The sequence below is a fragment of the Petromyzon marinus genome, chromosome 37 (assembly GCF_048934315.1).
Source record: "Petromyzon marinus isolate PM22_M1 ecotype Great Lakes invasive population chromosome 37, UKy_Petmar_22M1.pri1.0, whole genome shotgun sequence".
In the NCBI taxonomy this organism is placed as follows: Eukaryota; Metazoa; Chordata; class Hyperoartia; order Petromyzontiformes; family Petromyzontidae; genus Petromyzon; species Petromyzon marinus.
Genome location: NC_133703.1, coordinates 19,743,770 through 19,757,773, shown reverse-complemented (window position 1 = coordinate 19,757,773; position 14,004 = coordinate 19,743,770). Strand labels below are relative to the sequence as shown.

Genomic DNA, 14,004 nt, shown 5'->3' with positions numbered 1-14,004 from the left:
ACTTGTCCAAATATTATTATTAAATTAAATGTTACCTTTCTTCTGTAATGCCCCCATTTTCCCATTAGACGGCGCTGTTTTCATGATGTTTGATCAGTCACGTTACGACGTGTTTTTGTATTGTTCATGTTCGTGCAAATTTGTTAAATTGCCTTGCAAATAAATGCTTTGCTACCTGTTAAAGGCCAAATAATTTAATGTAATGATTTTTCCATGTCATTTCTATTAGTTCACACAAACACTCCATCCATCTGTTCCTGGCCCGGCCCCTCTGTCAAATTTTAGAACCCATTGTGGCCCGCGAGTCAAAAAATTTGCCCACCCCTGGGCTAAAGTATGTAAAATTTTGAATAAACATTGAATATAAAGTAGCTATATAAGATACAATCTAAAAATGCAAAAAATACAAATAGGGTAACATGGTGTAAACATGGCAAGGATCCATACTCTTTGGTTCTTTCGGTAAAGTCACGTAGGTAAAAATGTAATTTTTAAAAAATTAAAACAACTAAATTAGTTGTTTTCATTTTTGTTTTATTTAATTTCATTTTTACCTACGTGACTTTACCGAAAGAACCAAAGAGGACTGGACATACTCTTTGGGTCTTTTCGGTAAAGTCACGTAAGATAGAAAAATACAATTTTTTTCATAATGATTTTTCCATCTAAAAATACATTTTTCTTTTATTATTTTTCTATCTACGTGACTTTACCGAAAGACCCAAAGAGTACTGAATTCCTGCAGTCACGAAAGCTTTGAGTTGAGTATACTGGACATCTGTGTGCAATAAGAACTTCACAGCTCATCGGATTCCCCCGTTATAAAAACATATTCTGATGGGCATACATTGGAAGTTAGTCGATGGGGGGGGGGGGGGGCAAAGTGCGGGTGCCCCCCCCCCACTCCCTCCCTCCTCGCGGTGAGAACCTCGACGAGCAGTAACGCGAGCACGACGATTCGTAGCAGCGGGGGTGGAGGGGGGGGGCTCTAACCCCCCCCCCCCCCCCCCACTTTGTCAATGATTGTTGCCCGGGAGCGCAAAATGAGCCCCCCCACCACCCCCACCACGGACGAAGTTGCGAGCGACAACGGGGACGCGTTGGTCCTGCCGCTCGGGATAATCCCTCGTGGCGAGGACTTACAAGAGACCCCCCTCCCGCCCCCCCCCCCCCCCTCCATGGAGGTGACGGCGAGGTCTTAGAGCGCCTCTTTAAACACAGCGGCACAGTCGGACGTATATATATACACACACACGCGCATACACGTTCACTCACTCTCTCTCACACCTGTGTGTGTGTTGTGTGTGTGCGTTCTGAAAAGGGCCATTGCCCCCGAAACGTCAGACGGCCGCGTTGTGTCCGCGTGCAAGCGAGAGTCGCTTGCGGCGAAACGGTTAGCGCACTTGCGCAGCTCACCTGCACCACCCGAGTTCGATTCCCGCTCGCGAACATCTGAAGCCGGTTGCGAGTCTTAACCACAGCTCCACTCGGCACTCAAACGATCGCTCGGTGCGGCGTGCAGATATCGGCAATGCGGGGAAGACAAAGGCGGCCGGACCGACACTGTGCACACCACCGTCTCGTAGGCGCGCCGTGCCTGCGGGCTTCTGAGGTTGCTCGCTGACAGCACTTGCCGCGAACAGGCTGCCGAGGCTACCCGGGTGATCTTCGTCTTTGTGGAGTTGTGTTCTGTGGTCAACCCGGTGGAAGCGCTCGCCTCCATTGCCGGCTTTCGAGATCCCAGCAGCGTTGACCACTCCACGTCCCCGCGGCGAGGATTTGACTTTTGAGTCTCTGCTCGAGCAGGTAAAGGCGCAGCCCTGCAAGATCGCTTGCTCATCCCACTGCTTGCCGAAGGTTTCCGACTTCTGTCCCCCCCAAGACACTCTGTAGAGGGTGTTAGGACTTCTCTTACTGTAGAGGGTGTTAGGTCTTTAGAGGGTGTTAGGACTTCTCTTACTGTAGAGGGTGTTAGGACTTCTCTTAGTGTAGAGGGTGTTAGGTCTTTAGAGGGTGTTAGGACTTCTCTTACTGTAGAGGGTGTTAGGTCTTTAGAGGGTGTTAGAACTTCTCTTACTGTAGAGGGTGTTAGGTCTTTAGAGGGTGTTAGGAGTTCTCTTACTGTAGAGGGTGTTAGGTCTTTAGAGGGTGTTAGGACTTCTCTTACTGTAGAGGGTGTTAGGACTTTAGAGGGTGTTAGGACTTCTCTTACTGTAGAGGGTGTTAGGACTTTAGAGGGTGTTAGGACTTCTCTTACTGTAGAGGGTGTTAGGTCTTTAGAGGGTGTTAGGACTTCTCTTACTGTAGAGGGTGTTAGGTCTTTAGAGGGTGTTAGGACTTCTCTTACTGTAGAGGGTGTTAGGTCTTTAGAGGGTGTTAGGTCTTCTCTTACTGTAGAGGGTGTTAGGTCTTTAGAGGGTGTTAGGTCTTCTCTTACTGTAGAGGGTGTTAGGTCTTTAGAGGGTGTTAGGTCTTCTCTTACTGTAGAGGGTGTTAGGTCTTTAGAGGGTGTTAGGTCTTCTCTTACTCGAGAGGGTGTTAGGTCTTTAGAGGGTGTTAGGTCTTCTCTTACTCGAGAGGGTGTTAGGTCTTCTCTTACTGTAGAGGGTGTTAGGTCTTTAGAGGGTGTTAGGTCTTCTCTTACTGTAGAGGGTGTTAGGTCTTCTCTTACTGTAGAGGGTGTTAGGTCTTCTCTTACTGTAGAGGGTGTTAGGTCTTCTTTTACTGTAGAGGGTGTTAGGTCTTCTCTTACTGTAGAGGGTGTTAGGTCTTCACTTACTCTAGAGGGTGTTAGGTCTTCACTTACTTTAGAGGGTGTTAGGTCTTTAGAGGGTGTTAGGACTTCTCTTACTGTAGAGGGTGTTAGATCTTCACTTACTCTAGAGGGTGTTAGGTCTTTAGAGGGTGTTAGGACTTATCTTACTGTAGAGGGTGTTAGGTCTTTAGAGGGTGTTAGGACCTATCTTACTGTAGAGGGTGTTAGGTCTTCACTTACTCTAGAGGGTGTTAGGTCTTTAGAGGGTGTTAGGTCTTCACTTACTTTAGAGGGTGTTAGGTCTTTAGAGGGTGTTAGGACTTCTCTTACTGTAGAGGGTGTTAGGTCTTCACTTACTCTAGAGGGTGTTAGGTGTTTAGAGGGTGTTAGGTCTTCTCTTACTGTAGAGGGTGTTAGGTCTTCACTTACTTTAGAGGGTGTTAGGACTTCTCTTACTGTAGAGGGTGTTAGGTCTTTAGAGGGTGTTAGGTCTTCTCTTACTGTAGAGGGTGTTAGGTCTTCACTTACTCTAGAGGGTGTTAGGTCTTCTCTTACTGTAGAGGGTGTTAGGTCTTTAGAGGGTGTTAGGTCTTCTCTTACTGTAGAGGGTGTTAGGTCTTTAGAGGGTGTTAGGTATTCTCTTACTGTAGAGGGTGTTAGGTCTTCTCTTACTGTAGAGGGTGTTAGGTCTTTAGAGGGTGTTAGGTCTTCACTTACTGTAGAGGGTGTTAGGTCTTCTCTTACTGTAGAGGGTGTTAGGTCTTTAGAGGGTGTTAGGTCTTCTCTTACTGTAGAGGGTGTTAGGTCTTCTCTTACTGTAGAGGGTGTTAGGTCTTCTCTTACTGTAGAGGGTGTTAGGTCTTCTCTTACTGTAGAGGGTGTTAGGACTTCTCTTACTGTAGAGGGTGTTAGGACTTCTCTTACTGTAGAGGGTGTTAGGTCTTCTCTTACTGTAGAGGGTGTTAGGTCTTTAGAGGGTGTTAGGTCTTCTCTTACTCTAGAGGGTGTTAGGTCTTCTCTTACTGTAGAGGGTGTTAGGTCTTTAGAGGGTGTTAGGTCTTCTCTTACTCTAGAGGGTGTTAGGTCTTCTCTTACTGTAGAGGGTGTTAGGACTTCTCTTACTGTAGAGGGTGTTAGGACTTCTCTTACTGTAGAGGGTGTTAGGTCTTTAGAGGGTGTTAGGTCTTCTCTTACTCTAGAGGGTGTTAGGTCTTCTCTTACTGTAGAGGGTGTTAGGTCTTTAGAGGGTGTTAGGTCTTCTCTTACTCTAGAGGGTGTTAGGTCTTCTCTTACTGTAGAGGGTGTTAGGTGTTCACTTACTGTAGAGGGTGTTAGGTCTTCTCTTACTGTAGAGGGTGTTAGGTCTTCTCTTACTGTAGAGGGTGTTAGGTCTTCTCTTACTCTAGAGGGTGTTAGGTCTTCACTTACTCTAGAGGGTGTTAGGACTTCTCTTACTCTAGGTGTTAGCTCTTCACTTCCGCGTCCTGGAAACACGACTCATCTGTGCGGTACATCTGACTTCAAGTTGAATTCCGTTTTCAAACAAAGACGAAAACGTCGTCCGTCGACCTCGTCGCCTGCAGGCTATGGACCTCTTTGGTGAAATCGACCCGGTCAATCTGAACCTCATCATCCTGCTCACCAGCTACGTCGTCCTGCTCGTCATCTTCCTCCTCTCGTGTTCCATCTACGACTGCAGGGGTATGGACCCCAGCAAGGAAGGCCTCGGTGGAGATGATGGCAGTGACGAGGTCAGGCCACGGAGGTGCTCTAGCAACGAGGTTGGTGGTGCCGAGGAGGAGGTGGTGGTGGTGGTGGTGGCTGATGAGTTAGGTGAACAACGGATGAATCCCTACACCACTTACAGGTGGGACCTGAGGTTACCTGCTGTCGGTAGGAGCACCCAGGTGTAATGCGAAGTGTGTGACCTTCATCAGCATTATCAGCAGCAGAAAAAAACAGGACTGTTAACAGCAGCAGTAGAATCAGCAGCATCGTCGTTGCAGTCCTAGCATTCGCAGAATACACCATCAGCAGCAGCAACATAATCATCATCATCATATTGGCAGCAAAATAATCATCATCAGCAGCAGGAGCAATACCAGCGGCGTCAACAGCACAATACAAAACCAACAAGCATCACCAGCAACGGCTTCGCCGTCATCAGTAGCGGCACAAACCATTGTCAACAACAGCAGCAGCAACATAACTGACGTTGTAATCATCATCATCAACAGCAGCAGCAGGAACACCACCAAAGTCAGTGTGATCAGCAATAGCAGCACCGCCATAATCATCACCATCATCGTCGACCCTCCCATACACGGTGTCGAGGAGGTGGCGCTGGTGGCGGTGGCGGTGGTGGTGGCGGTGGTGGCGGTGGTGGTGCATCGGACAGTCATCTCAGTCGGACGACCCATGGCACCACCTGGGTTTGCCCCGTGACCTCCTGCCGGCGGGCGTTCGACACTTCACGTGGCCTTAAAGTTCACATCGCCTGGCACAAGCGCCGCGGTGACATCACCGTCACTCAGTGGCAAGTGGCGGTTGTTGTTGGTGGTGGTGGTGGTGCTGGTGGTGTTGGTGGTGGTGCTGGCGGTGTCCCTGGGTGCCGAGTGGACCAAGGACGCAGTCCACTCACCGGGGTGACTCGGGCGCGAGGCGGCAATCTGCTCTCAAGGTGTGTGGGTGTGATGATGGTGGTGGTAATGATGATGGTGGTGGTAATGATGATGATGGTGGTGGTGGTAATGATGATGATGGTGGTAATGATGATGATGGTGGTAATGATGATGATAGTAGTGGTGGTAATGATGATGGTGGTGGTAATGATGGTGGTAATGATGATGATGGTAGTGGTGGTAATGATGATGGTGGTGGTGGTGGTAATGATGATGGTGGTGGTAATGATGATGGTGGTAATGATGATGATGGTGGTGGTAATGATGATGATGATGGTGGTAATGATGATGATAGTAGTGGTGGTAATGATGATGGTGGTAATGATGATGATGGCAATGATGATGATGGTAATGATGATGATGGTGGTAATGATGATGGTGGTAATGATGATGATAGTAGTGGTGGTAATGATGATGGTGGTAATGATGATGATGGTGGTAGTGGTGGTAATGATGATGATGGTGGTGGTAATGATGATGGTGGTAATGATGATGATGATGGTAGTGGTGGTAATGATGATGGTGGTAATGATGGTGGTGGTAATGATGATGGTGGTAATGATGATGATGGTAGTGGTGGTAATGATGATGATGGTGGTAATGATGATGATAGTAGTGGTGGTAATGATGATGGTGGTAATGATGATGATGATGGTGGTAGTGGTGGTAATGATGATGATGGTGGTGGTAATGATGATGGTGGTAATGATGATGATGATGGTAGTGGTGGTAATGATGATGGTGGTAATGATGATGATGGCAATGATGATGATGGTAATGATGATGATGGTGGTAATGATGATGGTGGTAATGATGATGATAGTAGTGGTGGTAATGATGATGGTGGTAATGATGATGATGGTGGTAGTGGTGGTAATGATGATGGTGGTGGTAATGATGATGGTGGTAATGATGATGATGGTAGTGGTGGTAATGATGATGGTGGTAATGATGGTGGTGGTAATGATGATGGTGGTAATGATGATGATGGTAGTGGTGGTAATGATGATGATGGTGGTAATGATGATGGTGGTAGTGGTAATGATGATGATGGTGGTGGTGCGACAAACTGAATTTGTTTTTGGCCGCCTCGGGTAGTGGGGGGTGGGGGATCTTGACGACACAAATGTGGCCCTAACCCCTACACCCCTCCCCAACAAAACATTTCCGTTGTGAATCAAACGCCACAACTGTGGCAGCACAACCATTGTTTGTGCGACCCACGGGGTCTCAGCCACAGAGTCGCTCCTTCTCTATCCTTTGGATGGGGCGCCACGGTGGCTAGGAGATGTTAACTACCTCGCCTGGTGTGCAGGAGGTCGTGGCTTCGATCCAGACCCTGACGCCTGCTGCTGTATATTTGGAGTTTGCGTCTCTCTCTCTCTCCCCGTGGTCGCGTGGATTTTCCCATAATTTAGAATCAACATCGCGCGTTTAGAGTGATTTGGCGACATGCTATGCATTTTTCCACGTGATGATAAGCCACTTCGTTGAGCTATCATTTGCGTTAGCGAGGGTCGCTTCTGAAAAAAAGAGCTACATCGCTCAGCGGGGCCATACCTGGTAAAATAAAATAAAATGCTCACGGCTTGTGGCTCTGCTGCAAACCGAGCCGATTGCATCACCGACCTCCGCGTGGTGTCGAATTTACGACGTCCGCCCTCCCCTCTGCTGAGCTCTCGGTTTGCAAAAAGAAAAAAAGAACAGCCAGCTGATGGTCGCACGGCTCCAATAATCATAATCACCCGGAGCCCGACGCGAAAGCTGTGCCCGAGGAGGCGCGTCAACTTGAGGGCGCACTAAGGCAAATACATTCCTACATGCGCCGACACCCGCATTTACGTCGTTTCGCACATACGTCGTCACAGAATGCGATTTTTGTGTTGCGTTTAGTTTGTTGTCCCGCCACCTCCCCACCCCCGCCGCACCTCCGACGAGCACGGTTGGCTACGTACGGTGCGAAGGAAGTTAAACACACATACATGCATGCGGTGCATAGTGCTTCAGTAAGAGCGCTACCTGATTCGCGTCGCCTCAACCCCCACACTTACGTCGTTATAGCTGTCAACCCCTTATCTGTGCCCTACCTTATTACAGACCAATTCAGACCTTTTTTGGTCACCCCGTGCCCCTTATAAATCTCATCGTTCATCCTACAAAGTCGCAAGGGAGAGAAACACAAATAGGCAGACACATTTCTTTTGACCGTATCGAAACGGCTGTACGCCGTTATGAACCTGAAAACTCAATTTCCATGCACAAGAATACGGGGTGAACCCGTCTGGGTTGAGATGCACGCGTCCCTGGCAGCATCGTCCATCCTTACTCGTTATCCGTCGTCTCTCGGCCTTGCGCCTCCACCACCACCACCAACCGACCACCACCCACCAACCACCAACACCACCACCATCACCACCAACTTGCCCCTGTGAATCGCTTCTTCGATAGATGTCGTTTACGATATTTGTCGTCGCACCTTTCAGGGAACGCATCCCTCGACGTAAAGCGGGGCTGCTATCACTAAGTACAGAAATAATTCCTGAAACTCCACGTGTGGAATTAGGCGCCGTGTTAAGCGGCGGCGGCGGCTTATCCCTCTGCGCGAAGGGCGTGTGGGTGGTAAGGGGTAGGGGGGAAATCTTCTGGAGTCAGCTTCGTGAGGATCTCCTTCTCCTGCACGTGCACACGGGCGAAGAATAGAAATGAGGCCAAGGAAGGGCTTTGTCACTGGGTGATGGGGTGGTGGTGGTGGTGGGGAGGTGCAACACAGTGACGTGCGCGGTGAGGTCAGTGGCTGGAGGCACTTTCGGTAAAAAGAACCAAAGAATATGAATTCCTGCAGTCACGAAAGTTTTAAGTCAAAATTTTGACGTGACGCCATCGTGGCCACGTTCACACTGAAATCCTCTCCGGACAAAGGGGCGGAGCTACCCGAGCAGTGGGCGGGGCTACCCGACAAATGAGCGGAGCTACCTGACCAGTGGGCGGAGCTACCCGAGCAGTGGGCGGGGCTACCCGACAAATGAGCGGAGCTACCTGACCAGTGGGCGGAGCTACCCGAGCAGCGGGCGGGGGTTACCCGAGCAATGGGGCGGAGCTATCCGAGCAGTGGGCGGAGCTATCCGAGCAGTGGGTGGAACTACCTGAGCAGGGGGCGGAACTACCTCCAGAGCAGTGGCCGGGGAGAGGGGGGTCTGTTTAAAAGTGGGCGGGGCCTGACACGGAGGTGAGAGTCGCATGCCAGCTCGTCACGCCCTCCCGGTTCAGCTTCCCAGAAAATGTTGGCAACTTAATTCCTCCAGGGTTGTCGCGTGTCTGGCGCGGGGTGACACAGGTGCGTCGTTTGCCCCCCCCACCCCACTCCCCGCGATGGCACCGATCGATCGGTGTCGTCGCAACGTCCAAAGGTTCCGCGTCGAGCGGGCCTTGAGAGCGACAACTTTAATTGAGGCTTGGGTGGTGGCCTTTGACCAGCGTATTCAAACAATCGAAACAAACAACAATTTTAAATTTTGCCAGGTGTAAGGCCCTCTGAGCTATGTAGCTCTTTTTTTAGAAGCGACCCGGCCACACGCGATAGCTCAACGAAGTGGCTTATCATCACGTGGCAATGTGTAGCGGCCGAATACTCTGGACGCGTGATGTTGATTCTGAATGTGGAAGGGTAAAACTGGAGGACCCGGGGAAAAATCCTCGCGACCACGGGGAGAGCAACATGGAAACTCCAAATATACAGCAGGCGTCAGGGTTGGGATCGAACCTACGACCTCCTGCATAACAGGCGAGGTAGTTAACATCGCCCCGTGAGTCACCGCCATATAATTTAAATTTGCCACGACACAATAACTTCCTTATCCCGCGATATCAGTTTCCCATATCTCCGCACCATCACCCCGATCTCGCCTTGTACTTTGCCGCATTTCCGTTACGAATTAAAAAAAAAACGGATCGCGTCCAAAGGTTTCATGAACTGCAGGTCCCTCGACGGGAGGCGAATATAAACACCTCTCGAACGTGACAAATCTCTCGGTGGCGCGTGCCGTCGAATTTCACTCCGAAACGCATTGCGCTCTGGGACAAACCACGAGGGTTGTGACGTCACGTGAACGAGTCGCCCTTGACCATCGCGCTGAAAGTTCGACAACAAAAAAACCAACAGCCCGCGTTGACCAACGTGGCATGGGGAGGCCTTCGTCGTGCAGCGGTGGATTGAGAATGTCTGGATTTATTCTCAAGAGGCTTTTCGGGGTTAGATCGCTTGAATATATAAATGTGTGTCGTTAAACCCGCCACCGCCCGACACAGCCAATTAGTAAGGTTTGTCACGTGAAGAAAACGTGCCGATTCGTTACTAGTTCAACTCACCGGTGTGTTAGGTAGTAAACCCGCTACAAAAATGAACAATTCGAGTATCGTGACATTTCGCCAGTGTGGAGAAATCGTCTGGCTTTTTGTCTAAAGAATTGTAAATGTTGTGTACTTTGATACTGGCAGGAAAGGTATCATGTTGAAGCTGCTCACCCCGAGCTATAAATCCCCGATAGTGGCATCATTGCCTTTGGTGCTGTTCGCCTTTTGGCGTTGTTCTCTGGTCTAACACTGGTTGAGACTAGGCCCCAAATAAGGCTCTCTCTGGTGTAGACCAAGCAGTTTTCAAAACACTGCCCAAGTTTTACCATCACGTGTTTTTGTTTGCATGTTCTCCACCAGTACGTGCGGTTAATGGAGACATGATTTCTTGCAAAAGGTTTCTGTTTGGTGTTTGAACATCTTATTGCCAGAAAGGGTAAAACCTCTTGTTGTACTTGTGGGTTTACGCTCCAACACACCGGTCACGAATTGGCACGTTTTGCTTATGTGACAAAGTTTACTAATTTGGCTGCGTCGGGTGGTCGCGGGTTTAACGACGCATATTTACGCGATCTAACCCAAAAACCTCTATTATGGATTGTACTGGTCGCGTTAAGCCTACTACGTGTTAAACTATCTGTATTTGTTTTTTTTATTGCAAGCTCCTTGAGTCCCGGAGAGCCCCGTGCAATTCGCTTTCTGTTCACGACCAACGTCCATGACGAATCTCTGAACCAGTGCTGGGCCACCCCGAGGTCGACTCAGCCTTAAATTGGCACCTGGTGTGGTGTTGTAAAACATCAGCACTGGGGAGACGAAGGCGGAGGGCCGTGCGTGCTGCTAGCCACACCACGCAGCCGTCTGGAACGCGCTTCCTCCCGATATTATGAAGCAACTGGAGCTATGGACGTTTTAATCATCTAGATTGAAAACTCATTTCTTTAGAACTGCTTGTTGTGTTTTAGTTTATTGTCCTTCCCCGGCACCTCCAATTAGCCCGGTTGGCTACGTACGGTGCGAAATAAGTTCAAAATCCAAAGACAAAGATCCCCCCTATAATATTGACAGACTGTAGGAGCAAGTGCTGTTAGCGAGCACCTATGAAGGCCGGCACGGCACACGAGAGGGTGAGTGGCCAGCACCACGCCCGGCCGCTTTTGTCTCCCCAGTGGCAATGTTTACTCCACACCTCACCAGGTACTCAATTTGAGGCTGAGTCGACCTAGGGGAGACCCAGGACCGGTTCAGATAACCGTCACTGGTGTTGGCCGCGAGCGGGAATCGAACTCGGGTCGCCTGGGATCGTCTGCGCTGCGCGCTAACCGCTCCCTGCGCCTGCCACGCGCACCACCACAATCCTCCCCCACCCAAACCCTCCGAGGCTTGCCACGGTGACCTCCATCCGTGCATCTCGCTCACAGAACTCGCGCCGAGACTGGAAGCAGAGAGGGACGTCCCCTTTGCCGCCTGTTCCCCACGCCTGGGTGGCCACTTTCGACACGTTCCATTGCGACGTCGATTCACGGTGCCGCATCCGCGTGGGAATTTCCTTCCGAGCTTCGAGGGTCGTTCGCGAAACCGGTAACCGTTGCGAGAGCGCCCGGTTGGTTAAAGCCCGAGCATCGGTCGTACAGCGATCACGGTGGAATCTCAGTGGCCACACTCTTTACCCCACCACGCGTGCGTGCGTGCCTGCTTGCGGTGCGACTTGATTGTGGCGAAGCCGTTTGGGTGCCGAGAGACGGCGGTGGTGGCGTTGGTGATGTTGCGAGAGGCCGATTGAAGAAACTCGCTCCCACTGTTTCAACCCGCGCGCCGAATTGGGATTGAACCGGCGACCCTCTGGATTGCACAACTGCGTTGCGCTGGGCGGCGTGGCTATATAATTATTATCTGCTGTCCAACGGTTACGACATTTCTGCCCTCCTAAAAATGTATCACGTCCCTCAAATAAAATGGAAAAAAAATCTAGTGAATTCGAACACCGAAGCCCTACAGGACAGCCAGAGCCATTGTTAGCCGCGCGCGGCTAAAATTAATTCCAGCTCGGTGTCTGCTGTGCGCATTTCGCCGCTTAGATTCTCATACCACGACGTCTGGCCACTCACAGGGTCACCCACAAGGTCACCCACAAGGTCACTCACAAGGTCACTCACAAGGTCACTCACAGGGTCACTCACAGGGTCACCCACAAGGTCACCCACAGGGTCACTCACAAGGTCACTCACAGGGTCACCCATAAGGTCACCCATAAGGTCACCCACAAGGTCACCCACAGGGTCACCCACAGGGTCACCCACAGGGTCACTCACATAATCGTCACTGGCTGTTGACCGTGAAGCGGGAATCGAACCCGGGTCACTCAGGTTCATAGCGCAGCGCGCTAACCGCTGCACCACCGCTCCCCCACCACCACCCCCACCCCCTACCAATGAATGGCTCCCACAGTCACCCGGTGTTGTTGCAGGCGTGTCGCGCCATCGTCGAAGCCACGTGCCCGGCGTGTGATTGGTGGCGAGGCGGTCACGAGGTTTCAGGGCGGGTGTGTTTCTCTGATGAGTGACATTTGACACAGTTACTCCAATTGCTGTTGTTTGTTGTTGTGGTTGTTGTGTGCGCGCGCGCTGAGCGGTGGCCTTCATAGGTTGCTACTCGCAAACAGCACTTGCCCCCAACAGTCTGTTCGAGGCTACGCGGGGGATCTTTGTGTGTGGAGCGGTGGTGCAGCGGTTAGCGCGCCGCGCTACGAATCCGGCCGACCCGAGTTCCATTCCCGCTCACGGCCAACACCGGTGACGATTATCTGAACCTATCCAGGGCCTTCCCTAGGTCGGCTCAGCCTCAAATGAGTATCTGGTGCGGTGTGTCATAAACATCGCCACCGGGGAGACAAAGGCGGCCGGGCGTGATGCTGGGCCACCCACCCCCTCGTGTGCCACAGTGCCGGTAGCCTTCATAGGCTGCTACTCGCTGACAGCACTTGCTCCAACAGTCTGTTACAGGCTACACGGGGGAACTTTGTGTGTGTTTTTATTGTGATTTGATGGCCTTGTGTCTTGCATAGTGGGTGGGGTGTTCCCTGGGTAAATGTTGCCAGATCAGAGGTTTGTTGGCTATATATTTGTGCGCTCAGTGTGTGTGTGTAGAGAGATAGCATGATTTATATACCTATTTGAAAACAACCTGAGGTTACCACGTTATTGTTGTAGATTATCCGCAGTGCCTGCGATTAAACGCAGGGGCAGTGAATGCGTGGATGGGGCAGCTCGGGTGAGTGGCCTTCAATGAACGTCGAAGCTCATGGGATTTGTCCGGAATATGAGGATTGGGATTCTGAGAAGAATTGCGACAGTGCTGGGCACGGACTGAATTATGAACACGACGTGGATGGGCGACTGGGGGAGGAGGGAGGGAATGAGATAGGGAGGCAAGGAAGGATGGAGAGAGGCAGGGAGGGAATGAGATAGTGAGGCAAGGAAGGATGGAGAGAGGGAGCGAGGGGAGGGAGGGAATGAGATAGGCAGGCAAGGAAGGATGGAGAGAGACAGGGAGCGAGGGGAGGGAGGGAATGAGATAGTGAGGCAAGGATGGAGAGAGGCAGGGAGGGAGAGGAGGGAGGGAATGAGATAGGGAGGCAAGGAAGGATGGAGAGAGACAGGGAGCGAGAGGAGGGAGGGAATGAGATAGTGAGGCAAGGAAGGATGGAGAGAGACAGGGAGCGAGAGGAGGGAGGGAATGAGATAGTGAGGCAAGGAAGGATGGAGAGAGACAGGGAGCGAGAGGAGGGAGGGAATGAGATAGTGAGGCAAGGAAGGATGGAGAGAGACAGGGAGGGAGAGGAGGGAGGGAATGAGACAGGGAGACAAGGAAGGATGGAGAGAGACAGGGAGGGAGAGGAGGGAGGGAATGAGATAGGGAGGCAAGGAAGGATGGAGAGAGGCAGGGAGGGAGAGGAGGGAGGGAATGAGATAGGGAGGCAAGGAAGGATGGAGAGAGGCAGGGAGCGAGGGGAGGGAGGGAATGAGATAGGGAGGCAAGGAAGGATGGAGAGAGGCAGGGAGCGAGGGGAGGGAGTCTGTGGGCGGGGTTGAATCCCCGGAGCAGAGGAAATGAGAAGCACTCCCCACGTCTCCCCCCCCCACCGTCCCCGGCCAATCACAAGGCGCCTCTCCGTGCACCCCCCCACCACCTCCCTCCACCTCCCCCCCACCACCTCCC

At 51.2% G+C, this 14,004-nt stretch overlaps 1 protein-coding gene across 1 annotated transcript; it reads right to left on the bottom strand.

Moving 5' to 3' along the window:
• Positions 1-1,210: 1,210 nt before the first annotated feature.
• Positions 1,211-4,269, bottom strand: LOC142930117 (uncharacterized). The gene is made up of 2 exons (XM_076072181.1): positions 4,248-4,269; positions 1,211-2,913 (listed from the first exon to the last, which is right to left on the bottom strand). Exons 1-2 carry the CDS (start codon positions 4,267-4,269, stop codon positions 1,472-1,474), a joined length of 1,464 nt encoding a protein of 487 aa, XP_075928296.1. The 3' UTR covers positions 1,211-1,471.
• Positions 4,270-14,004: the final 9,735 nt, after the last annotated feature.

Bases quoted from the DNA above. Each gene is read 5' to 3' on its own strand.
- LOC142930117 (XM_076072181.1), bottom strand. From the start codon at position 4,269: ATGTACCGCACAGATGAGTCGT. The intron at 2,914-4,247 runs GTTTCCAGGACG...CAGTAAGATAAG, and splicing joins GTACCGCACAGATGAGTCGT to TCCTAACACCCTCTAAAGAC.